The sequence below is a fragment of the Vitis vinifera genome, chromosome 6, assembly GCF_030704535.1.
Source record: "Vitis vinifera cultivar Pinot Noir 40024 chromosome 6, ASM3070453v1".
Lineage (NCBI taxonomy): Eukaryota > Viridiplantae > Streptophyta > Magnoliopsida > Vitales > Vitaceae > Vitis > Vitis vinifera.
In genome coordinates this window covers 7,964,081-7,991,076 of record NC_081810.1, presented here as the reverse complement: position 1 = coordinate 7,991,076, position 26,996 = coordinate 7,964,081, and the positions used below count along the sequence as shown (strand labels likewise).

General features: G+C 35.1%; 3 protein-coding genes across 15 annotated transcripts; all 3 read right to left on the bottom strand.

The window, feature by feature from the left end:
• Window positions 1–907: 907 nt before the first annotated feature.
• LOC100251897 (LOB domain-containing protein 12) lies at window positions 908–5,324 on the bottom strand. Its single transcript, XM_002278085.5, has 4 exons — window positions 5,234–5,324; window positions 4,793–5,055; window positions 1,532–1,704; window positions 908–1,409 (listed from the first exon to the last, which is right to left on the bottom strand). Exons 3-4 carry the CDS (start codon window positions 1,685–1,687, stop codon window positions 1,074–1,076), a joined length of 492 nt encoding a protein of 163 aa, XP_002278121.2. The 5' UTR covers window positions 1,688–1,704; window positions 4,793–5,055; window positions 5,234–5,324; the 3' UTR covers window positions 908–1,073.
• Window positions 5,325–5,355: 31 nt separating this feature from the next.
• On the bottom strand, window positions 5,356–13,386 carry LOC100246769 (protein DOUBLE-STRAND BREAK FORMATION). The gene is made up of 5 exons (XM_019220392.2): window positions 12,780–13,386; window positions 12,496–12,703; window positions 11,806–11,949; window positions 7,384–7,495; window positions 5,356–5,884 (listed from the first exon to the last, which is right to left on the bottom strand). The coding sequence occupies exons 1-5, from the start codon at window positions 12,878–12,880 to the stop codon at window positions 5,706–5,708; spliced, it is 744 nt and encodes a 247-aa protein (XP_019075937.1). The 5' UTR covers window positions 12,881–13,386; the 3' UTR covers window positions 5,356–5,705.
• A 561-nt stretch (window positions 13,387–13,947) lies between these two features.
• LOC100263920 (pentatricopeptide repeat-containing protein At3g09060) lies at window positions 13,948–20,565 on the bottom strand. Of its 13 annotated transcripts, none has more exons than XM_059737520.1 (6): window positions 18,078–20,559; window positions 17,724–17,968; window positions 17,529–17,611; window positions 16,240–16,304; window positions 14,929–15,083; window positions 13,948–14,228 (listed from the first exon to the last, which is right to left on the bottom strand). In XM_059737520.1, exon 1 carries the CDS (start codon window positions 20,177–20,179, stop codon window positions 18,104–18,106), a length of 2,076 nt encoding a protein of 691 aa, XP_059593503.1. In that variant the 5' UTR covers window positions 20,180–20,559; the 3' UTR covers window positions 13,948–14,228; window positions 14,929–15,083; window positions 16,240–16,304; window positions 17,529–17,611; window positions 17,724–17,968; window positions 18,078–18,103. The 13 variants fall into 13 exon arrangements, with proteins under 13 accessions (XP_059593503.1, XP_059593502.1, XP_059593504.1 ...); XM_059737519.1 differs by having other exon boundaries at window positions 17,855–17,968; XM_059737521.1 differs by having other exon boundaries at window positions 14,929–14,976; window positions 17,855–17,968.
• Between the last annotated feature and the right edge of the window lie 6,431 nt (window positions 20,566–26,996).

Below are 26,996 nucleotides of genomic sequence, written 5' to 3'. Positions count from 1 at the left end.
TGTGGTATGTACTTTCAGCTCTTCGTTCAGGCTGGTGCAACTCTTACTTGATCTGAGACAAAAAATCACGGACAGACTAATTGAATGAAAGTAGAAATTAGAGTGATTATTGTGATATTATTGAGTATTAACTTAGATTCTTTCCATGAACCAAGCACCTTCCTGAACAGTTCCCACCACATGACAAGACCAAGGATGTGGTGGGCAGACCTGAATATCATAATCCAGTTATATGTATATATATGCTATACCTACTAAGAAAATTAGCAAACGATTCTAAATTAGGTCATAAATTAGTTGGCTTCCAGTAACATGAATTTAAAACCTAGAGGCTAAGATTCCAAAATTTTAAAAGAAAAAGAAAAATACTAAAACCATGTAGGACAGGGTGTCTCTTTAGGGTTTGATGGTTTCTCCCGCAAAGGCATTGTTTGACATTATCCCAGTATATTATTTAAGGTACTTAACTGCTACTCCACTCTTAATTTGGGATATTAATATAATTGTATAGACAAACTCTACTCAAAGAATAGCCCTTCCGGTCAAGCTCCCTCTACAAAGAATTCAAATTGGAATGCCGATGCCTTTTAAATTGGAGCTAGGCTTGTAACCCGACGAGTACCCCCACTGGTTTGGGGTAAGAATTCCATCTGCCTAATGGATCCCATCTGCCACACAGCACCAGGAATAAGATTATAGATTAATCTGAAGATTTTTATCACAGTCGATGGTGGATTCATATTGCAGGTTTTCAATAAATTCTTGAGATGGCTTCTACTAGATAGACAGTTCATAAGTACTTTTAATCTTAAAAACAGTTACGGAAGATATATCTATGTCAGTGTATCTTTGGAAAAGCAGACCTGAGTCTAGTTGACAAATTTTGTCATTTTCAAAATCATAACAGCAGGAACAAGACGGCTCTTCTAGTTTTGGAAAATGGTGTGTATATATAAACCAAGGATCATCTCCCAGTCTCTATGGTACACACCAAATTCAAACACTATATATAGATTAAGAAACAAGAGGAGTCAAGACAAGCAATTCTTTAGAAATATATGTAAGCAAGTTAGCTAGGTCCAAAGAGACTCTCTCTTTAGAGGATCTTGGATTACATTGCTGGAAGAAGCAAAGCTGAGGTAGTGTTGAAGGTTGTTGAAGCTGTTATTGGATAGAAGAAGCGATTTCTCATCTTGATCCATCTGAGTTGGTAAGGCAGGCTCCTCTTGCTGCATCTGGATGCAAAGTATCTCGGTTTGAGCCACTGCCAGCTGCATTTGTAGCTGAGATACTTGATTCTGCAAGTAAGAAATCGCCCCAACACATCCATAAACCGGGTCTCGCACTCTTGCATTTGCTTCATAAACTAAACTGCTCACTGCATCTATCCTCTGGTGAACGGGAAGCTCCTGTATATGTAACAAACAACAAGAAAAAGAAAAAAGAAAATCTAGTTTACACTGAGGTTCCATTTAAGCTATCAAACCAGTGGAGGAACTGAAGATGGATTGGACGAAGAGAAGATGGATACCTGCAACATTTTGCTGACATTGCTAGCACCGAAAACCTTGTGAACAATGGCAAATTTGTGAGGGTCATCGGAAGGGAAGTAAGGAGCAAAGATGCAGTCCTTGGCGCAGCGGCGTCTCAACAACTTGCAGGAAGCGCAGGGAGAAGATCCGCCCATTTTGTGTTGAAAACCACCTGGAAAAAGAGGGATTCTCTTCTATGCAGGAGGAAGAAGAAGAAAAAGAAGAAGATATAGGGAAATATAACTGGGAACACAAGCGTAGTGTTGAAGGGAATGAGCTTGGGACGCATATTTATAATGGTAAAGAAGGTGCTAGCCTAGTGAAGAATGGATCTATATATTATATATGATATAGGGAAAAAAAAGTCATTAGGTTATCATAATCAAACAATATGAACCGGGTTGTCTGTGTGCGAGACTTGGATATTCGTGGAATTTGGAAAAGGCAAGTAGCCAATATTGCTGAGAGGGTTGACCACCGCCTCGGCGCGTGATAGGTTGTCAATATATTCATGCAGGTCTAGTTTCCACGTTGCCTTTTGACTATTTTTTGTTTTCGTTTTTGTGTTACCACATACACTCTTTGATTTCCATGTTCTACACTGGTAAGGGTAGTATTATTTAAATGCTGGGTAGAGTGAGGCAATTAATTTCAAAGCCAGGAGCAACTAGGGTTAGGGTTTTATTAATATAGCGGAGATCGATGTGGGACCCTAACCCGGACCAAGAGGTGGAGTGGACATGAATGTTGGTTGGCGAAACATTCACGTGGAAATATACATCTCCTGCCAATAAACATTGCATTATGAATGGTGATGATCACAACCCAATACCATGAAGCACAAGCCATCCTTGATGAACTCATTGTTTGATAATCACAACCAGGAGTTTGATTAAATACACTTGGCTATTATTAGTTCGAGATTTCATCAAATATCATTTTTATCTTTTTTATTTTTACTCAACTCTTTTTTCAAAATTGTGATGAAAGAACGAGAATAGATAATAAAATATAAAACAAAATAAGAATACAACAATTTACATAAAAATCCTACAAACCCCCAAAAAATCTCATAATTTTTCTTCACCGCATATATCACACTACGAGCTTTTTAGGTTGAATCAAATAGAATTTGAGTCATCAAGTTTTAACAAAAGTTAAATAGATTTTTTATAAAATTTTAAGAAGTATATTTTCCAAATTTCAAAAGTGAAATTTAAAGTGCGTTTGACAATGATTGTAATAAGTATTATTAACATTTATAATACTTAAAAAGATAAAAAATTTCAAGTATTAAAAAAATTAAAAATGTTTCCTTAAATCACAACTAAAATTTTAACCTTTATTTACCACATGAACCATAAAAAAACACAAAACATGAAAAGGGAAATACTAGATTTGATGCTTTTAGTTCTAGCTTTCATTTTTTATGTACAATTATCATGAATTGGCTAATGATCTATAGTCTTAACATGCCTGAGTCTCTATGTCTATGTCTATGATCGCTGATTCATACAATTAATTAGGAAATAAAATAAAAAACATGCAAGTACCCATCTAGAGACTAGCATGTTAATAGTGTAGAATAGGGAAATACATTATACATGTTCCCAGACATGGATGCATTCACACATGCATCCGCTGGTCAATGAAGTAATCCTCACTCATCCACAAAAACCAAACACGGATATGACCATCTGCTCATATTTTCAACCGTCCGCCGTTGGTAAACAGTGAAAATGAAAATTAAGGCAGAAATCTAAATCCTCCATCTCATTAAATTATGATTAAGGACTTTGTTAACAACATAAAACCGATTTTATTTTATTTTTTTGCATTGATTTTTGCTAATCATCGTATGGTGGGGGGCATGTTAGGTAAATCGCATCCAAATCAATAACGTCTGCAAAGCTGGAAATGTGTTAATATGATTATTGCTTTAAAGGCATACCATGAGTTTGTGACAACCAAGATTTTGAGGAATGTAGGAGTTTTGAATGAGTTTGGTTTATCACGTGCAGAACTCAAACTGTACCAGAAAGTTTTGCTTTACAAGAGAATTAGATTTCGGTATCTAAAAATCTAAATTCCATTCCAAATCCTTTGGTATATAAAAAAACCAAGAAATTGGAAGTGAAGGATCCGTTTGAAAGCTGTTTTTAAAAACGCTTTTCATTCTTTGGACAAGAAAACACTTTTCAAATTTAGAAATCATGCTTGATAATAGTAAACATTTTGAAAATTTGTTTAGAGCAACTTTTTAAAATGTTTTCAACTGTTTTTAGTATACCTTCATAAAGAATACTTTAAAAAAATTATTTTCATATTTGAATTCCTAAATGGAATTCCATTTCTAAAAAATCATTACTAAACTGGACGAAAGATTCCAATCCCAACTTCAGAACTTCCATTTCTATTCAATCAAACACATAACCCCAGGTTTCTAGCTATAGGAATTACCCATGATGTTTTTTTTCCCTTTTTTTTATCTGGATCAATGGACCAAAGATGCTGCCAAACTTGTAAATTGTCGTCTCATGATCTCTACCTAGCTATTATTATAATAGTAGCAGTAACCCACCAAGAAATTAATGTGAACCAGTTAATAGATCCGACATGAAGCAAGAGTCTAAAGACTATTAAAAGGAAACCAATTTGAAACTAAAATTGTAGGAGTGGGGAACCCTATGACTTATTCCCACTCTCCTCATTTAATGTCCTCCACATGATTCCAAGCTTCTAATCTTCGATTCCGAGGAGAACAGCTCTCTTTCCCTAGTTGTCATCCCATTTCTATATATCCATTTTTGTATGCACTGGTCTTATAAACCAAGTCTATGTTTTCTGTTAAGAACCTAATCTTATTTGCTAATTAATAAAAAAATAGAGCCTCTGGTTGAATTTCCTTAGGTGTATTACCTCACAAACCGCGTAGCTACATTTTCAAACCTCTTTACCCTAGGAATAAGAGACGGTGTAGACAGGAAAGGAACCTTGTAAACTTTGTTTTGCTGTGTTGGTTTAAATTAATGAATAAAATAGAAGAAAAAACAGACATCTTTCATCATCCTAGAGAAAATAAAAACATGCAAGCTCCAATGCAAGCATTGAATGCACTTGGTAATATGGAAGATTCGATCGGGTTTTGAGATGTGCATGGTTTTCAAATCAAAAGCGGTGGAGACTAGAAGTAATGTTTGACAAAGCCAACCAACCTGTCTAGTAGGGGAAAACTGAAAAGGGTTGATGTGGCAACTGACCTGAACTTCAATTGCTTGAAGAGAACAGCGTTGGATTTCCAATGCAGGGGCAATTTCTATTTGGGTTGCAAGTCATCGTTATCGTCTCAGTGCAGAGAAGGTTGGGGTAGGAGAGAGTCCAAGGCACGTGATCAGAGCACAGCCCCATGTTAATTTGTTGTTGCAGAAGTACTTTTCTTTATGAAATATAAATTAGAGAATCTCTCATTGCAGAGGATCATGTCAGGTGCTCATATATTAAAAGAAATGCAGTGTACACCCGCCTGCACATTGGATAGGTTTGGCAGTGTCACATTGGCACCAATGCAAGGGCTTATAAACTCTACAAATTCAAGTCCATCCAGCTTGGTAATGCTAAATTTTATAATTAATTACCTCATACTATAATCACCATTATTCATTAATAAATATTTATATATACACACAGATACAATCTTATACCTCAAGAGATGCTTGGCCCAGCTTTGCTATGCTCATCGACACAATTCTTTGGGCCGCTCTCAGGCACTCCTATGCAAAAGAAATCAACATTAGCAGAAGCAGACAATCATGATCCATGACCATTCATGATACAACTACCCTCTTTTGATTAGCCGGTGTTTAGATTCAAAACAGTGACAAATCACGTGGGAGTCAGAAAACAGTAACAAAATGGAGCGGATTGTTTTTGGGCAGGAGGAGATAAAGGTGTGACCCATCTCTGAGAAAAAGTGTCCCAGTCATGGTACAATAGGGTATAGTAATGCCAGCCATCCATGTGGGAAAATTGCTATCTTCTTTGGTTAGGTAAGTGTTTTGAAATATATACAAAAGGATGTCCACAATTCCAGCATCACAGACTTGCATCTAGGGATAGCCCGCAATTTTTTTGTCAGATAAGCTCCCATGTGCAAAAGGAGAACTGGCAAGGACGTCAAGATTGATAAGTAAACGGCTGCAGCCTTTGGTGTTCAAGCAATTTTCGAGCATTCTGCTTCTTAATTCCACTTGTGAACAGTGTGCTTGCTAAACAGTGTGCTCCTTTATTGAACAAAAAGTTCTTTTTGCTCTTCTGATTTTTCTTCTTCAAATGCTCTGTTGCCTGTGCCTGAACTGATAACATCAGCAAAGAGAATTTGCAATAATCAGAAACGCACGCACATTGGCCATATATCCCATCTAAAACATTCTGAAACAAATCTTCAATATGAACAATATTTGCAAAGAGAAAAAGAAATGCCAACACATATCTTAACCAAATGAATATAGATCTGCAAAAATCCAGATTACCTAATTATTGACCACTACCAATAAAACTCATCCTAATGAGGTCTGAAACTGGTTTATTTATAAATAATTTGAAGTCCTTTTTACAGAATGCTTTCAGTTGCTTCAGTGTTTTCCTAACAAATTCAACTGCAATGTCATCTCATACAACTTGGATCAAAGATGAATTCAAGGAAATATCATAACAGGACTGAAAAAAGCATTATGCCAAAGGGGATTCATTCATTTGATTTGCAAATCCATCTAGTTGTGCCATTTACTTAGTGTACAGTTCTTCCTTTATGATACATTAAAGTACAGAATCCAAAGGTAGTGTCAAATTAACAGCATAACTACTACTGTAAAAAAATAAACTTTGGTGATTACAACCTTGATGCAATACCAAGAATCAGGTTTGCATGTTTTTACCTCATTGAGAATGAACCTGATCTCAGGTCAAATAGCCTATTCTGCATGGCTTCTAAAATGAATATTACAGTATAAGAAGGTGTTTCAGAAGCCATGGAGTTTGAGAAATAACATGAGATGCCCTCTTTTTCCCCCATATGAAGTTCCATGCTAATACGCTTAAGCTTATTATATCACAACTATAATCTTTGGAAATTTTACTTCTGTTTCTCCTATCACCACCAAAATCTAAGCCATTAAGGTCCAAACTTCAACCTCTAAACCAAGAAAGGTACAGGAAGTTGTTAAGCTTGTTATATTTTCTTCCTTCTTCCTTTTTCTTTTTGCACATACATGAGGAAGTTCATAAGCAGTAGTTATTTAACTAAAAAATCCAATAAACTTGATTCCCTACATGCCAGAATGGGATTGGCGATGGTATGAGTTAGTTGGGAGAATAGAAGATGCCCAGTTTCAGGAGAAATGAAATATAAATCATTACCAATAGGTGCAGATTCTACATTAATTTAATTTCCAATTGAGAGATTAAGCATTTGATTCATGGACAAGGGGAGTCTTAAAGGGGATGACACTAATAAGTAATGCCATTAAAGATCTGAACAACGCATAGGTGTCTTCAAGAGATCGCACCATAGTAATTCAGCATAAATCCTGGGTTTGTCTAATGGATAGATGAATACCAGTTAATGCAAGACTACTAATGCATCATTAGGTCATGTGGTTCAAATCATGTTTTGCAAGCATAGGCTAATAAGTAGATGGACAATGATGACACAGGAAATTATGTTTTCATGAAATTATTTTCCACCATTAGAAGTTAAACCTTTACTCACTGCAAACCATGTGAGATCTGGAAATTGGGATCTCTCACTCCCCCAAATGATTTACAGCTGACTAATGCACTAAATAGGACATACCAGAAAGTGAAACAACTGAAGCCAGAGCTACATCCTTGAGTCTCTTAATTTTTTCAATAATTTGCACATTTCCAGATAACTCGTCAGCTCTGTGCTCAGCAATATCATTCATCTGCAGGGATAAAAGTGCATTTTCACATGCCTACAAAATCAATAGGTAGAGAGTAAGATTGGGTCACAAAAGCACTAGGCCACATTAATTTGCATTAGAATATCTAAGACATGAAGATCCATTACGGAAGAAGTATGAACCATGCATACAAAAATAATTCAAAATGAAAAGAAAAATAACTTTTAGGAAAGGATTAAGAGACAGCATAAATTAGCTTTTATTTTTTCATACTCTTATTCAAATTCTAGAGTTTTCTAAAGTCAATAAATAAAGCTAATTGAGGTAAACAGGATGAGGTATTGATGATCAATGATATTATGTTTCTTTTGCATACCTTGCAATTCTCAATGTGAGATTCTATTAATTTTCTTCTAGGTGATATTCCTAAAAGGTTTTAGTGAGATTCTAAATTTCTATCTCTTCTTATTATTTTTCTTTCCTTATATTTTATTTTACTTTTTTTTACTACCATAAATTTTTATTCCTTGTTCCTTTCCTAAAACCCTAAAAGATTCGGACCCTAGCCCACCTAGTTGATTGTAGACAACCATTCTAAGGTTGTTCTACATCAATTTTGGTATTAGAGCAAAAGTTCTTGGCTTGAAGGTGCATGCAACTAAGGAGTGGAGTAATTTATTCAAGCATGAGTTCCAAGAGTCCTAATAATCAAGATGTTACTCTAACATGTTTAGAGAAAATTTTTGCTACACAACAATCCCAACAAGAGGCCATCATAAAACTCAATAATCAACTAGATGAGATAGTAGGGCTATTGGCAAAAAGTCAAGAAAAACAATCCATTGAAGAATGAAGTGAAAGCCATCAATATGACCAATCACCTAATAATAGAGCACATGAAGAGCAAGGTAATTTTATGATTGCCAAGTGCATAATAGGAGACATTCATCTTAATACGGGTATGAAGAAATTCAAAAACTTCAAGCAAGATCATGATGCGATCAAAGAGGTATGCATTGAAGTCGTTGAATTTTCAAGAAAATTGAATCCAATAGCTTTTCTTAATTGACTTATGTCTATGGAGGATTGCTTTGAATGGTATGCTATGCTCAAGAATATCAAGGTTCATTTTGTGAAGGCAAAATTAAAAGTCACAATGTGTTTTTTTCTTTTTTTTGTGGCATAACATTGAATAAACTCGATAGAACTAACCAACTGCCTACAAACACATGGAATGAGATGAGGTCACAAAGTGGATGGTCTTTCTCTAATCGAACTACAAATAAACCCTTAAATACAATAAACAATAACACTCCTCATTGTGTGAATGGTGGAGGCCGCAATCAACAATGGTCGAATGTGGCTAAGGGAATAAGGGGAAAGCTCCTATAAGGGTTGGTACAACTCCATTATGCTTCTAGTGTGGGGGACATGGTCATTATGCTATTGTTTGTCTAAGTATAGGGCTACACTTTTGTATTCAATCTTTAGAACTTGAATCCAAAGTTGATCCAAAGGAAACTAAGAGCCACAACAAAGAGCAACTCGGAGAAGAAGGTGATTATTATAATGCTTTAACTAAAGGTCATAGCCTTGTAATGTGGCATCTATCGGTTGTTCTAATATCAAAAAGGAAGAAGATTGGTGATGAACTAACTTCTTCTACACTCGTGTTTGTTACTAAGGATGACTATGCACCTTAATTATTAATGGAAGAAGCACTTCAAACTATCTCTTCACAAGAACTTGTTCAAAAGCTTAATCTAAAAATGAAATGCATCCAAATTCATATCGACTAGCATGGGTGAATGATACATTTGTTCCAGTAAGATCTCATTGTTTGGTTATATTCCTCATTGGTAATAATTTTGAACAAACAGTATGGCGCGATGTTCCATTCATGAAAGTTGTTCATATCTTGCTTGGAAGACCATAGCTTTTTTTTATCAAAGAGTGCAACTTGATGACTACCAAAAGATTTAACGCACTTGTACAGAAGAGGTGTAAGAAAATTCTCCGTCCAAGGAAAGAAGTTCCACCATTTAAGAAGTTAAAGGAGGAACAATAAAAAAAAGGTTTACCAAGTGTCAATTTGAAAAGGAAGACTTATATCATTTTCACTTTACTGACTTGGGCAATGGATGAGCCTAAATAAATAAATAAAAGAATTTTTGGACAAAGTAAAAACCAACCTTGTTGATTTTTCAAACTTAAGTCTTTGCCTAATGAACTTCCTCCGCTGCATGATATACAACATGCTACTGATCTGGTTCCTGACATATCATTACCAAATTTACCATCTTACCGAATGCCCCAACAAAGCATATAGAGTTGAAAAGTTAGATTGATGAGTTACTAACTCCTAAGAAGGATGGATCATAAAAAATGTGTGTGGATAGTCGTGCAATTAATAAAATTACAATTGAGTATAGATTTCCTATTCTAAGGCTTGACAATATACTAGATATGTTGGTGGGATTTATGATCTTCTTAAAGATTGATTTTAAAAATGGGTATCACCAAATACGTATTTGGTGGGGTGACAAATGAAAGAAAGCATTTAAAACCAAGGATGGACTATATGAATGGTTTCTCATGCCCTTTGGATTTAACCAATTACACCAAGCACTTTCATGTGATTTATGAATGAGGTACAATGTCATTTTATTGGGAAATTTGTTGTTATTTATTTATTTTGATGACATTCTTTTTTATAGTCAATCACACGAAGAACATGAAGAACACTTGAGGCAATCAAGAAAAGTTCTTGCATTCAATTTCCCTGAAAATTCAGCAACTTCAATGCTTACCTTTTTTTGTCACGATTTTACTTGAAGTTTGCAAGTCTCTCTATATCCATATTACGATGGATATCTCCTAGTGTACCCCTAGGTCAATTACCCATCATAAAACTACTTCGCTATTCACGTCCTCTATTGGGTGATTGGTCCCAGTGATGACTCCCACCTTCATCTTTAATGGATGGTTTTTCTTGACTTCTTTCCAATAATCTCACAATCTCATCTAATTGGTTGTTGATTCTTATGACGGCCTCTTGTTGAGAATGTTGTGTAGCATAAATTTCCTCTAAACGTGTTGCAATAGCATTTTAATTAGTTAGACTCTTAGAACTTATGTTCGAATAATTTGTCCCACTCCTTAGTTACATGCACCTTCAAGTCAAGAACTTTCAGTCTGATACCAAAACTAATATAAGAAAACACCCTAGAATATTGGTCTACAATGAAACAGATGAACTAGGGTTTCAATATTTTAGGGTTTAAGGAGAGAAACGAGAGAATCTTACTAAAACCTTTTAGGAATCCTAGCTAGAAGAAAATCAATAGAGTCTCACCATTAAGAATTATAAGATATGCAAAAAATAATAAGCATATTAATAATATTTATCATCAATACTTAATCTCTTATACATCAATTAGTCTTATTTATAGGCTTTAGAAGACACTATAGTTTGAATAAAACTATGAAAAATTAAATCTAACCTATGTAGTAACAAATTAGGACTCTTATTCATTTACTAAAAGGCTAAAACTATTAAATATTTTTAAAAAATCAGAAAATTTCTTTGTAGAATTAAAAACTTACTTTCTATAAACTTTTAATAATAAAATTTCTAAGAAAAAAGACTTCTAGATCCTAGAGATTCAAAATAATAACTTTAAGATAAAAATATATATATATATTAGGAAATTAAGATTTTTTTCACATTTTTTAGGGAGAATTCTAAAACTTCCCAAATTATAAAACTTTCTTCTTCTTTTTTTTTTTCATTTCATTTCCTTCTTTTTTCTTGAATACATCTTGAAAGGTACTCATCCCTATCAAAAATGTTCTATGCCATCCTATTTCTAGGGACTGTGGCACCTTGGCAGATTAGCCCACTCCTTGGTGATGCCACCTTCCAAGGCTTCTTATTGCTCATGCTAGTGGATGCCACCTTGGTGATGGCTGCCTAGGAAGGGCCCTCTTCTCAAGGATCCTAGAAGGTGCCAAAGGGAACAATGGTCAAACATTAAGTTGCCCTCCTAAGTCCTCCAAATTGAATTTGCAGTAACTTTGGAAGTACAGACCTTGACAGTGAGCTCGGAATGGATAGTCATTCAAGGCTCAAGGATCTCAAAAGGGCTTGAAGAGAGGAGAACTAATCTAGAGAATAAGCTACAGGTGTATCGGCAAAGGGTTGGTCAAACCTACAACAAGTGTATAATCTATTGGATTCACAAAGCACTCATAGTTTTTTATACTGTAAACAACATAATATCAACAAATTCATTCACATAAAAGGAATACTTTTCTTTTTCAACTTTGAGCATCCCACAATAAGAAATTACCTTTGCAGCAACTGAATAAAAACCATTATCTAGTGCCTGCTCTGCAAAGGTCAGCCATTCTATATGTGAAACTTGCAGCCATTGGTAACTTGTGGACTTGAGCTCCCGCAAAACTAAGGCCTCATATCTCAAAGCCAGGCAACTCTAAAATCAAGTAAAACACAAACCTCTTAGCAATAAATATTAGTGTAAAACTCTACACATTTAGATTTAATGGCACAAAAATTTTACGATGGCATAGTAATTTGCAATACAATACATGCATAACCAAAAATTATTATAGAGAAGAAAATGCAAACTACCAAATCTGCAAACAAGAAAGCAGTTTTTTATAATTTTAATGAGTTTGGAATTATTTATACCATCATTATTTGAAAAATTAACCTTCAAAATAATGACAGTAACAATAAGAAATCATCATAGCACAATCAACGGTTAACAGACCACTGTCACTTAACCAATAAATTCCAGGGCCACAATGGAGTTTTATTTCAGAACACATACAGTATTCACAATGAACGCTCGTAAATCTGCTCCTCTATAAACATCTGATCAAGCAAACACCTAATTAGAGAGAATCTGCTATTTATACTGCCGAAATTATTTTTCCAAGAAAGAAAAAGAAACTGACAACATCAATTTCTAAAATTATATAATCTGTTATAAAAGTGCAGAGTAGAAATTTCTTGCCTCAACATCGCCAGCAAGAGCAAAAGCACGAACGAAAAAATCAAGAATCAAAATCTTGTGCTCAACGTTTTTCTCTGCAATTTCACGAATAACAGAGAGAGATTCAGATCTCATGAACTCTCGCAAGCTCGATCGTACTTCAAGGAACGATCTCACGTCCTTGGAAACCAAAACGGATTCAAGAATTCGTAGAGTTCCATCGTCGAATCTGCAAACATAAAAAGTTATTTTGGTTCCGAAAGGAGATGAAAAATTTGAAAGATAGAAATTCATAGAAAATAAACCTTCTGCTCTTGATCTGGGAGCGAAAGAGAGAGAATTGCTGCGAGACGCTCTCTGACATTCGCGAGGGAATTGGCGGTTGAGATTTTGGATTTGGGTGCATTTAAATGGAGATCTAATTGGGCCCTGCCCGGTAGGCTTAGTGTCTTGTGGGCATGGAGTTCGAACTTGAAAAACGAGTTAGTTGGTCCAAGGCCCAATTTGGCTGTCTTGTAAAGTTGATTAGTTGAGAATATGTAATTCAATGGGGCGGCACCACAGCAGTAAATCAAGTATGTTTGATCAAATATTTTAATTATATGAATTAAAGTAAAAAATAATTTTAAATAATAAATAAAAATAATTAATTTATTCTTAAATTTATATCTTTATTTTACTTTTTTATTCTTATTTGTCATAATTACTTTCACGATCTCTTTTACTATTCCACAACTTCCATTGTTATTTGATCTTCTTTATCCAAATTTTAATTTATAAAGATAAATATATCAATTTGATGATTTAAAATAAATTTTAAGTTAATTTTATCAAACAATTTTAATACTTAAAAATAAGAATTAAATAATAAATTTCAAATTAATAATTTAACTTAAAATCAACTTAAATGGTTAAATAATAAGTATTAAGTTCTACCTAACACCCACTTAATCATGTCAAATTAATCCTATTTTGGCTTAACTCATTTTTTATTGATTTAACTCTTACAAATTTATTAATTTTATATATTAAATTTTTTTTAAATATATTTTTAAATTATAAATATGTTTAAAAAATTAAATAACTATGTAAAATGTTATATATTTCATCGTAAATGTATAAAATATTTTATAATTAAAACATTAAATAAAATAATAAATACATAGAAAATTAAAATTTTAATTTACTCTTTATATTATAAAGATATTATAATTAATTAATTAATTAAAGTTTTAAAAAATTAAACTTGAAAGTTGAAACAAATAAAAAGCAATTTAAATCCCTCTCCTCCTCTCATTTTTGTGCATGTATTCAGAAGGTTTCGATGGTTCATCGGAGACAAAGATCCCATACGGGTATTGATTGTTGGACGAAAGGAGTTTTTGACACCCATGACCAAAAGCTGTATATGAATTTTTGACAGTGAAAAAGGAAAAAGTCTATCAAGGGAAATAGAAACAAGAAGCCTTTCCATCCTGAAAATATGAAAATTAATTTTCTTTAAAAGAAAGGATGAATTATTATTGTTACCGAAGAACAGGCACATAAGATGTAAGAAGTGTTCTTCATATTGCAGCACTAGTTGGATATTCAAAGTGCTCTCTTCATCTCAAAAAGAAATAAAGAACAATTTGAGCAAGAAAGGAGCCATGGACCTTAAGATCATCCCTGAAGTTCTAGAATTAGGCCCAGTTGCTCTTCCTGCTTTGGCAATGGATATGGTTTGCTGCTCCATGGCTTCATGAATGGCAACTCTGAACCACATAAAGATGAACTTGTCAGAACTACGTAACTACGATGATGTAAAAGGAAAAAGAGTGGTATCAAGATCCATTCTAGTTTAAATTATCTGTCGTCTACTCATTTTGTCAAACTCATCAATGCAGACAACACCTCCATCCGCCAAAACCATTGCTCCTCCTCAAGATAAAATTCACACTAATTCATGTACGGTTCGAATTTGAAGTTAGATAAACTAATCATTTTGAAGGAAATTATATAAACTCATCCACTGACAATCTTAAATTTGAAAATGAATTTATTCTCCTTTTTTTTTTAAGTCTAGATGACATGGTCTGGATCGAATTAACAACTCACAGCAGAAACAGGGTTGAAAAGGCAACAATTTAGTTCGAGTTGGAAGAAATAAAAAATCAATTTCGTAAATCAGAAAGGCAACAATTGCATCTTGAAACAACCTAAGCCACTGCCACAGTAAAAATAAATATGAAAACTATTTCCAACTTGGACATGTAATCATGCACACAGTAACTCACATACAAATTTACCTGAATGATGAACAAGAGAGCATAATTATTTACGACAAGTTCAGAAAATCCAAGTTATACCACAACTATTTGAGATAAATTCCAATAAAAAAAAAACTAAATTCAAATTTATAATAAATATCATGAACTTGTTGAACAAAATAAATGAACAAAGATAGAGAGATACCTGATGACTTTCAATAGCAATCTTGGACCAGCGAGATTCAAATAAGCTCTGTGAAAAAGGAATGATTATTTTTATGATCACATTTTTGTAACTGTGGGGCGGACTCCTCATCCTTCTCATGTTCCTTTTAACCATAATAAACAAATATTTTGTTTCTGATAAAAATAAAAATAAAACATGATTATTTTTAAGGCATAGGTGATTCCTACAACAAAGTTAGTATGTTCTTATATTATTTAAATGTGCTATTACGTTCAACAGGATTGATGTAATCAAATCTTACAAATACAGGCTTTCTAGTCAGATTGAGGAAGAGTGCTTCTGTTTACAAATAAAGCACCAGAGTGCTTCTGTTTCATCAGAAAATAAAAGGTCAACACAATATCCTAAAGACCGACTTATCAAGTATCAAATAGTCAGAACATGCCAAAAGGCATTATTTATGCATGTAAGGGATTTACTTCCCAAAATGATTTGACAAAACCAAGGTGGTTGCTCTTCAGAGATGGTGTCAATGCTTTTTGTCATTGTACATGATTCTCATCCTCTAAATTTGAGAATATTTCCTCCAAACTGTAATCAGAGAATGATTATAAGAAGGCTCAACTTTAATGGAAAAAACTGGCCCACGAATTGAATAAACATATTTGAAATAGAATAACTAGAGTGAATACATCAATATCAAGAAATGGTTAAAAAGTGCAATAGAGCGGTGAGTGCACTTTCCCAGTGTAAGATCGGCCGTAGCTTACTGGTTGAGTCAGAGGAGGACTTGCCAATGGGAGTTGAATATGGATATCAAGTACCGAGTGTTGGGACTACATGGCCTGAATGTGGGGACTGTTTGTATTTTCTTGTAATTTGGAAGTAAAGGTATTTCTAAAATAAAAAGAAGGTGGTGCTTTTAAAGTGTGAAAAAGGTTAAGCTTCTCCTACAACAAAGCTTACAGAAGCACAATTATTTAAAATTCATTGTACAATAACACTTCTAAAAACGCCCTTATTTAAAAAGCATCATTGTTTCTCCCTACAAAGTGCCAAGGACGTGCAAGTGCCAATAATAGCCATTTTGAGGAATAAATAATGACACTATTTAGAAGCGCCATTAATTTAATTTTTTTGTATGAGTGGAGTGAGATGAATTTAGTAGACTTTGAAGTTCAAATCAAGAAAGACCAGAATGAAGGGCTGTTCTTCAAGAACCTGAGGCAAAGAACACCTAAAGAAAAAGCAGAAACTAAGGAGGAAATTGAGAAGATTAGAGAGCTTACCAAAGAAAATTCTATATCAAAAATCAGAAGTAACATTTACCTTGCATTAGTTGTCATGCTAGTCATCGGGATTGCTGACACTTGATCTCTTGTCCATCTGATTGGCTGAAAGTTGCAGTTCAGGGGGCAATTTTAGTGGCTTTGAGACTCATCTATGAGCTGAGGATATCATCAGAGACAGAAAAAACAGAAAAGGAAAAGACTGGAAGAGAAAAAGTAAAGTCCTTTATTGACTCTACTGTAAATTAATTTCTAATAAATCATTTTTCACCATCTTGGATCAATATAGCATGAGTTAATAAACCCAACCAAAATCTCACTTCTTGGGTTTGATACATCAGGCCACTTAGCTTTTGCATCATCAAGATTTGATCTTGGTGATATCTCTACAATCACCAAAACCCAGGTAATTGGGTTACCACATTATGATGCTTAATGATGAATTCCGCTTCATCGTTATATTGAAAAAAAAGGGGAGAAATAACTTAAGCTTATATATCAGTTTTCAGTGGGCAGAACAATCTAGAGATTGATGCAAAGAGATTTAAATACATATTTATATTCTTCTGACACCTTTTTTTAGTGTGGACAAGCTACATGATTGCATGTAGATTTTCTGCATCTCATCCAAATACCAAATAAAAGCATAATGCTTTCTACCTGAGATATCCAAGTTGACAAGCTATTTCAAGCTACCCCAAAAATACACCCCTGTTTGGTGAAATTAGTCGAGTTTTAGGGACCTCCCTCAATTATAAAAAGAGCACTCTCCCCTTCCTTGAGGCTTAGTTACAGTTGCAGCAATCTCCCCTTCATCAACTGTCACTTAAATTAACGGAAATTGTTGATGCCATGCTTTATTTTCAATTAATAACCCTTTTACCTCTGGATAAATCATTCATATGAGAGAACAAACAATATAAAGTTATGAAAAAGGTATATGACATAGTTGCACTTCATTTCTAGATTACTTAATGTATTTTTTTAAAAATAAGGAGGTCTCTGTCATGAAACTAAAACCTCAGAATGAGGTATATCTCCCACACCCACTCCTACCACCAAGTCCTTCCTCCCCACCCAAACATAACACTGTTCATGTTAGAGATCCATGCAGTTTATAAGACCAGGTAGATGCCCCTAATCTTTACCTGGCTTCTGGACGGAGAATGCACAACTGCAGGCAAGTACACATACCACTCTATTTGTCATTCCAATTCATTTAAGCAAAGAATGATTTTCCATTGAGCTTCTGGTGATACCTAGACTTACATGAATGACATTCAATGAGAGCCAAGCACTAGTCTTGTTTTGGCAGACCGACTATCTCACCTGACTGATCATTTCATCGACTGGATGAATTGGAGTATCGACTCTTAATATTTGACAAAAATGTCCAAAATATCAAATTCAACCTGCAATAATGCACATAAAATTAGGAAATGACTTCCGTAGAGTCTCCGAAACTAAAAATAAGCAGAGAACAGGCTGTTGAACATCAAGGGGACTTGAGAGCTTGTCACAAACCTTAAAAATGAAAAACATAAGCTTTCAAGTCCAAATATCCCCACCAGTTATTCTTTGGGATGGATGCAGGCGTGAAAACTTGTGAAAAGAGGAACATAAACTTACAAACCCAAAATATCTCATTTGCATACCCGGATTTCCTTTCATGGATGCAGGTACAAAGACTGGTTCCATATATCCCTTTAGGGCAAGGTCTTGTCACATCAAATCTAACCCCAAACAGAATCTGAAAAGAGAATGAAAGCCTATATTATGGTCATTAATAGGTTTTTCATTCTATGCAGAATATAACCAGAAGCAGCAATGTTGGCATATATATGTGAAAAGAAAAAACACAAGAAGCTAAAAACTTACTCCCAAGATATTTCATGCCCAAATAATCATGTCAAAGCCCCATTATCAAGTACAGCCCTGACAAGTATGTTCCATGTAATAGCAGTTGGAAGAACTCCACGATCTACTGCGTCATTCAAGAATCCAACAGCATCTGATATTCTGTGGCAAGAACAAAGGCCCTTGAGGGTAATATTATAGGAGATGATATCTGGCTGTGGTCCATACTGTAAAATGTGATCCCAAATCTTTGATGCCCTTTCAAAATCTCTTACTTTATAGAACCCCTCCATGAGAGTATTGTGGGTTACAAGATTTGGAACACATTTCCGTTGCTTCATTTCTGAATATAGCTGCAAAGCATCTTCAACTTTTCCTGAAGAGCAAAGTCCATGAATTATAATGTTGTGCATCTTCACATCCGGCTTGAACCCCTTTTCAAGGGCTTGGCACCACAAGTTGAGGGCCATGTCAAGCTTCTTGCCTTGACAAAGGCCATTCATCAACAAGCTATATGTGATCATGTTTGGCTTCCATCCTTTGTGCAGCATTTCCTTCACAAGGGCATAGGCCTCACTAAATCTTTCTGCTTTGGATAAGCCATTTATGAGTGTGTTATAGGTGACAACAGTAGGAAAGCAACCCTTGCTGACCATATTCCCAAAAAACCGAAGTGCATCCTCAAGTTTTGAAGCTCGGACAAAGCCATTAATGACTGCATTACAAACATGAGGATTTGGTTTACAGCCATGTTTAGTCATCTGATCAAGGACACCAGCCACTTCATCTAATCTTCCTTCTCTGCATAATCCATTAATCATCGATGAATATGCAAATGTATCCAAATCACCTCTACCATTTTCTGCCTCTTCTAAGATTGATAAAGCCTTATTCAAGTAGCCATTCTTACACAATCCATGAACCAAGACCCCATAAGTCATGGAATCTGCACAGCAATCTTTCTCTGGCAAAAGCTCCCAAATTGAAATTGCTTCATCCACCTTCGCATTCTCAAACAACCCTCTGATTAGTATGTTGTAACTAACAACAGTACGGCAACCCTCCTTCTCCATTACCTTCCACAACTCCAAACATTCCTCAATCCTCCCTGCTCGCAAATACCCATTAAGCATTGTATTATATACAACCACATCAGGAGACACCCCATTCTCAGCCATTTCTTTATACACTCTTGTAGCCCCATCTAGGTTCCCTGACCCACATAATCCATGTATCAAAGTACTGTACGTATATAAATCCTGTCCTCGCTCATTTTTCTTCATCCTATGCCAAATCTCGAAACTTTCATCAAACTTCCCACACTTACAAAGACCATTAATCATAACATTATAAGAAGGAATATTCGGGTAAACAGAAGGCCCCTTCAACAACCTCTCCCAAATCTCGCTAGCATTCAAAATATCACCTTTCTTAAAAAACCCATCAATCAAAATGTTATAACACGCCACATCAGGGGTCACCCCTCTTTCAGGCATTTCATCGAACAACTTCAACGCATCTGACATATAACCATTCTTGGCAAGAGAATTGATCAAAGTACCATAGCTAAAAACATCAGGACTAAAACCCTGCTCCCACATCCAATTCAACAGCTCCTTGGCCTTATCAAATTGCTTCTTCCTACAAGAAATCTTGATTAAAATATTATAGGTTTGCAAATTTGGAGACAAACCCATCGTTTCAAAGTAGAGAAAAAATGACTCGGCTTCGTCCCACTTATTCGACTCAATTAAGGCATTGAGAAGTGAATTGTAAGATCTTATTCCTGGTTGACACCCGAAAATCTCGTGCATTCGTTGAAAAATATCCAACGCCTGGTCAGGCATTGAGTTCTTCGCGTAGGCCTTAATCACCGTTAATGCAACATCTTCCGGACACTTACACTTCTGGGTGCGAATGAGTTCCACAATTCGACTTACGTGAGCGACCAGTTTGGGGTCGAAGAGCCGCTTGAGGATGTGGTGGAAGACGTAAGGCGTGTGGGAATAACCCGGGAAGCGAGTCACTGAATCGAATATAGAGAGAGCTGAGTGAGGGTTTTTCTCCGATTTGAGGAGCTTTATAACTCGCTTTGGAGAGAGCGATTTTGGGGCTGAGGCCATGAGGTAGAAAATAGCAATTTAAATCCCTCTCTCCTTCTCCAATAGTTATGGCATGTTTTGTAGGGTTCCGGCGGCTGGATTTAGATCAGAGATAAAGACCCGATTCCCCGGCTAAAGGGAGTTCTGATGGCTTTGAAAAGAAAATGTCAGAGAAAGGAATGTGTTTTCTTTTTAAAACCAATTCCTTGTACCAAAAATTTGAAATCGATGGCTAACTTACCCGCCCATGAAAATTTCTTCGATGACAAATGACTCCCTCCCTAAAAAATATTACACGAAGTATCATATTTCATATTATAGAAGATAAAAACGTGGGGATTGCAACGAGGCGAGTTCGGGCGCAACCTCCCACAGCTAATTCCAACATCGTCCCGTTTGAAGTATCAGAATCTCTCATGTTTGTCCCATTCCACCCTATTTATTTATTTATTTTATTACATTAAAAATAAATACTATAATTTTCTATGACCATTTTGTCAAAAAGTATCTTCTTTTATATTATTTTTTATGTATTAAAAAAAAATTTAAAAATTAAAACTCTAAATTAAACTTTTTTGATTTAATTATATATACACATAATAAATAATCAAATGAGTTTGCAATGAGGCCAAGCAATACTTAAACATGTCTTAAACTTGCTTAAATTTTAAAAAAATATCTCAAACTTACTTCTAACCGGCCTTAAACTTGAATTTCTAAAAAAAAAAGAAAAAAAATCTCAAACTCACTTTTAATTGAATTATTTTAATACCAAACTTGTCTCATTAAGAGTGAGGTGGGTCCTTGATAAAACTTGTCTCATTACCATTGCAAGTAAATTATAGGAAACTATTCTAAGTTTGATTACATGAAATTACTTTTCACTTAATATATAGTGTAATAGGGCACTTAATCAAATTTAAGAATTAATATTTAAAGATTTTTAATGATTTTTAGCTAAATTATTCTTAAGTTGATAAAGAAAAACTAATTTAAACCTAATTATACACCTAAGAAGGGAATGAATTGGGTGTTGATCATTTTTTAAATAACTCAATTAAGAAAAAGTAGAGAAAAAAGATGATACAAGATAACGAGCAAAAGTAAGAGATCGAAAAAATGAAATACAATTTCTTTTAGGGGAATTTATGTAACCATACACCAAGGGGCAAAATTTTGTCTTTTGGAAACTTTACTTTTTACATTTCAAATTCAGTAGATTTTGTGGAAAATAAACGACCTTTCATACACTGTAATAGTGATATTGAGGCCCTTCCAAAAATACCCTCATGTACTTTGACATAATCAATTGCTCAGAAAAGCCATGTTCCACTTAAGCCAATGACATGACTCATTTACATGTCATCAGCCATCTAGACACTCCACGTGGCAATATTTAAAAAAAAAATATTTACTAAAATATAACAGTGAGATTTACCCGAAATCCCTTCTTTTGTGTTGAATCAAAACCCTAAATCACTTCTTCTCTCTTTGAACCAAACCCCCCAAATCCCTTATTCTCTCTTGAACCAAACCAAACCCCCAAATCCTTTCTTCTCTCTTGAACCAAGCCCCAAATCCCTTCTTCTCTCTTGAACCAAACCCTAAATCCCTTCTATTTTGCAGTACATGTATATTACATGAAGGACCTAAAATCAATTTTTATTTTTCAAATTTTTTATATTATCCACATAAAAACAATTGTGTAAACGCAACCCATAATGAAAAGAGTTATGAAAGGTTGATGTTTTGCCCAATGCATTCCCTTATCCCCTTTTTGTTCCATCAGAGTTGGGAAATTCACCTCATCTCCAAGGTTTGGCGTAGATGTGCTTTCCATACAGTTCACCCTTGCTTCATAGAACACCTAAGCCCGTCTAGCCTCTTCGAATGTTTTGTACTACTTATACACATTTCCTTTGTACCCAACCACTTGTTCTTGACATTCTGGCCTTGAATTGTAAATACCTCTTTTTCAACCAACGAAAACTACATAATATACATCATTAGCCATTCGTAATAATTGCAAAATAAGAATAATTCATTTCAAATTACGGTTTTGGCATGAACAAAGTGGATTGACATGATTGCAAGAGCTACGAATCATATGTTATAATATTGACACAAAACAAACATTCAAACACAATTTTTAAACACATTCAACCACCACCTACCCTACCAAACTGAACTATTTTCCGGTGTGGAGTTCGTTAAGCAAGGCTCCAAATTTTTCCTCCAAATGTGTGCTGCTTTGTAAATGTTTCACATATGGAATGAACTATTTGTTGCCTCACCCATTTTATACACTTTTATCATGCATATAATTGATTATCCATTTGGTATTATTTAGTCGTGACAAAGTCATTGCAAGCCGTATCTTCCACTTACTCCTTTCACATCCATATGTACGTCCACAACCTTCTCCTTCCTACTAATGAGACAATGGCTTGTTATCTTACACATAAGGAGAATATATTCCTTTCAAATAGGTTTCCATGCACAACTGTTTGGTACATAAGACTTACATAGTGTAGGTTAGGAATATATTCCTGCCCAGATTCCCACAATATATGGAACCCTATGTACATATACCTGATGTAATGTTATAGGAGGAATATATTCCAACCATCATTAATTTTGAAATATTTACATGTCATGTTCTATAAGAAGAATATGTTAGGACAATCATTCTTACCATAATGTAAAAAATTTTTAACATATATTAAATTATGGATCGAATGTACCAAATTTAATGAAGGATGTACCAAATTTTGTGAAGGATGTACCAAGGGTCCGAAAATGCGTTCTGAAGTGGGGATCGACTCCAAATCACTTTGTTATGGGTTTCTAAATGAAATTATGACCCATCCATGCTCAAATGGGGGTCCCAGAATCACTAGGCTTGAATGTACCAAATTTTGTGAAGAATGTACCAAGGGTCCGAAAGTGCGTTTCGATGTGGGGATCGACACCCAATCACTTACTTATGGGGTTCTAGATGAAATTGTGGACCATCCATGTTGAAATGGGGGTCTCAAAATCTGTCGGATCGAATGTACCAAATTTAATGAAGGATGTACGAAATTTAATGAAGGATGTACCAAATTTTGTGAAGGATGTACCAAGGGTCTGAAAATGCATTCCAAAGTGAGGATCAACCCCAAATCACTTTGTTATAGGTTTCTAAATAAAATTATGGTCCATCATGCGAAGATGGGGGTCCCGGAATCACTAGGCTCGGATGTATCAATTTTAATGATATACCAAATTTTGTTAAGGATGTACCAAGGGTCTGAAAGTGCGTTTCGAAGTGGGGATCGACCCCAACTCACTTTGTTATGGGTTTCTAAATGAAATTGTGGACCTTCCATGTTGAAATGGGGGTCCCGAAATCTATCGGATCGGATGTACCAAATTTAATGAAGAATGTACCAAATTTTGTGAAAGATGTACCAAAGGTTCGAAAATGCGTTCCGAAGTGGGGATCGACCCCAAATCACTTCCTTATGGATTTCTAACTTAAATTACGACCCATCCATGCTCAGATGAGGGTCTTGGAATCAGTAGGCTAGGATATACCAAATTTAATGAAGGATGTACCAAAGATCCAAAAGTGCATTCCGAGGTAGGGATCGGCACCCAATCACTTACTTATGGGTTTGTAAATGAAATTGTGGACCTTCCATGTTGAAATGGGGGTTCCAAAATCTATCGGATCGGATGTACAAAATTTAATGAAGGATGTACCAAATTTTGTGAATGATGTACCAAGGGTTCCAAAGTGTAATTCGAAGTGGGGATCAACCCCAAATCACTTTGTTATGGGTTTTTAAATAAAATTATGACCCATCCATGCTCAGATGGGGGTCCCAAAAGCACTAGGTTCGGATATACCAAATTTAATAAAGGATGTACCAGATTTTGTTAAGGATATACCAAGGGTTCGAAAATGCGTACCGAAGTGGGGATCGACCCCAAATCACTTTGTTATGGGTTTCTAAATGAAATTATGGCCCATCCATGTGAAGATGGGGGTCCCAGAATCACTAGGCTCGGATGTACCAAATTTAATGAAGGATGTATCAAATTTAATGAATGATGTACCAAATTTTGTGAATGATGTACCAAGGGTCCAAAAATGCGTTATGAAGTGGAGATCGGCCCCAAATCACTTCCTTATGGGTTTCTAACTTAAATTACAGCCCATTCATGCTCAGATGAGGGTCCCGGAATCAGTAGGCTCGGATGTACCAAATTTAATGAAGGATGTACCAAATTTTGAGAAGGATATACCAAGGGTCCGAAAGTGCGTTCCGAGGTGGGGATCGACACCCAATCACTTTGTTATGGGTTTCTAAATGAAATTATGGACCATCCATGTTGAAATGGGGGTCCCGGAAGCAGTCGGATCGGATGTACCAACTTTAATGAAGGATGTACCAAATTTTGTGAAGGGTGTACCAAGGGTCCGAAAATGCGATCCAAAGTTGGGATCGGCACCAATCACTTTGTTATGGGTTTCTAAATGAAATTATGACCCATCCATGCTCAAATGGGGGTCCCATAAGTACTAGGCTCGGATGTACCAAATTTAATGAAGGATGTACCAAATTTTGTGAAGGATGTACCAAGGGTCCAAAAGTGCATTCCGAGGTGGGAATCAGAACCCAATTACTTACTTATGAGTTTCTAAATGAAATTATGGACCATCCATGTTGAAATGGGGGTCCCGAAAGCAGTCAAATCGGATGTACCAAATTTAATGAAGGATATATCAAATTTAATGAAGGATGTATCAAATTTAATGAAGGATGTACCAAGAGTTCCAAAGTGCCATCCGAAGTGGGGATCAACCCCAAATCACTTTGTTATGGGTTTCTAAATGAAATTATGACCCATCCATGCTCAGATGGGGGTCCTGGAAGCAGTAGGCTCGGATGTACCAAATTTGGTACATCCAATCCGATAGATTCTAGGACCCCATTTCAACATGGATGGTCCATAATTTCATTTAGAAACCCAAAAGTAAGTGATTGGGGGTATATCCCCACTTTGGAATGCACTTTCGGACCCTTGGTACATCCTTAACAAAATTTGGTACATCCTTCATTAAATTTGATACATTCGAGCCTAGTGATTCCGGACCCCCATCTAAGCATGGATGGGTCATAATTTCATTTAGAAACCCATAACAAAGTGATTTGGGTTCGATCCCCACTTCGGAACGCATTTTCAGACCCTTGGTACATCCTTAACAAAATTTAGTACATTCTTCATTAAATTTGGTACATCTTTCATTAAATTTGGTATATTCGATCTAACAGATTCTGAGACCCCCATTTCAACATGGATGGTCCACAATTTCATTTACAAGCCCATAAGTAAGTGATTGGGTGTCGATCCCTACCTCAAAACGCACTTTTGGACCCTTGGTACATCATTCACAAAATTTGGTACATCCGTTATTAAATTTGGTACATCCGAGCCTAGTGATTCCGGGACCCCCATTTGAACATGGATGGGCCATAATTTCATTTAGAAACCTATAACAAAGTGATTTGGGGTTGATCCCCACTTCGGAACACATTTTTGGACCCTTCGTACATCCGAACCTAGTACTTCCGGGAGCCCCATCTGAGCATGGATGGGTCATAATTTCATTTAGAAACCCATAACAAAGTGATTTGGGGTCGATTCCCACTTCAGATCGCACTTTGGAACCCTTGGTACATCCTTCATTAAATTTGGTACATCCGATCCGACTGTTTCTAGGACCCCCATTTCAACATGGATGGTCCATAATTTCATTTAGAAACCCATAACAAAGTGATTGTAGACCAATCCCCACCTCGGAATGCACTTTCGGACCCTTGGTACATCCTTCACAAAATTTGGTACATCTTTCATTAAATTTGGTACATTCGATCTTAGTGCTTTTGGGACCCCCATCTAAATATGGATGGACCATAATTCAATTTGGAAACCCATAAGGAAGGGATTCGTGGTTGATCCCCACCTCGAAACACACTTTGGAACCATTTGTACATCATTTGCAAAATTTGTATATATATATATATATGTGTGTGTGTGTGTGTGTGTGTGTGTGTATTTAAGATATATAATTGATATAAGTACAATTAAATATAATGTTTATTAAAGTTTTATAAAAAAATTAGCATAAATTCATTTAATAAATTTAAGTGATTTATTTTAAAATTAAAAAAAATACTTTTATTAAAACATATTTTATTACATTTTAAATAAAAACTAAATTGATTTATATCAAATATTTGATTTGAGATATGATTTCTAAAAATTTATTACAAATATGTGGTGACAATTTTTCTATTAACATTATTTTCTTTAAATAATTAAAATTATTAATCATTTATCTAATCAAATTAATTTTAAGTTATAAAATATTAGGACTTCATAATTTTTTTTTATATTGTAGCAAATTATGAGTAAAACTATATTTGTAATAAATACACGGAGTCATTTAAGATTAGATATTTTTTTTATATAACTTACCCTTGTCCTCCATTCTTAATCGTTTCATCATCTTCAACTGTTGATGCTAAACATATATATACATGTGCAAATCGGTCACTAAATTGAAACATGTTTGTCAAGTCTTCATCATTTTTCAATGGTTGAAGTGCATATAAATCAAACGGGAAAGTATATGAAAATGTTGGTCCCACTATATTGATGTTCATTTTCCCAAAAATCCTTGAAACAAAATCATTATATGTCATTGATCGTTCAAAACTTAGACTCTCTCATCTTCCACCCATATATTCCACATTGCCATGTTCATCCCTTACCAGCTCTCCTC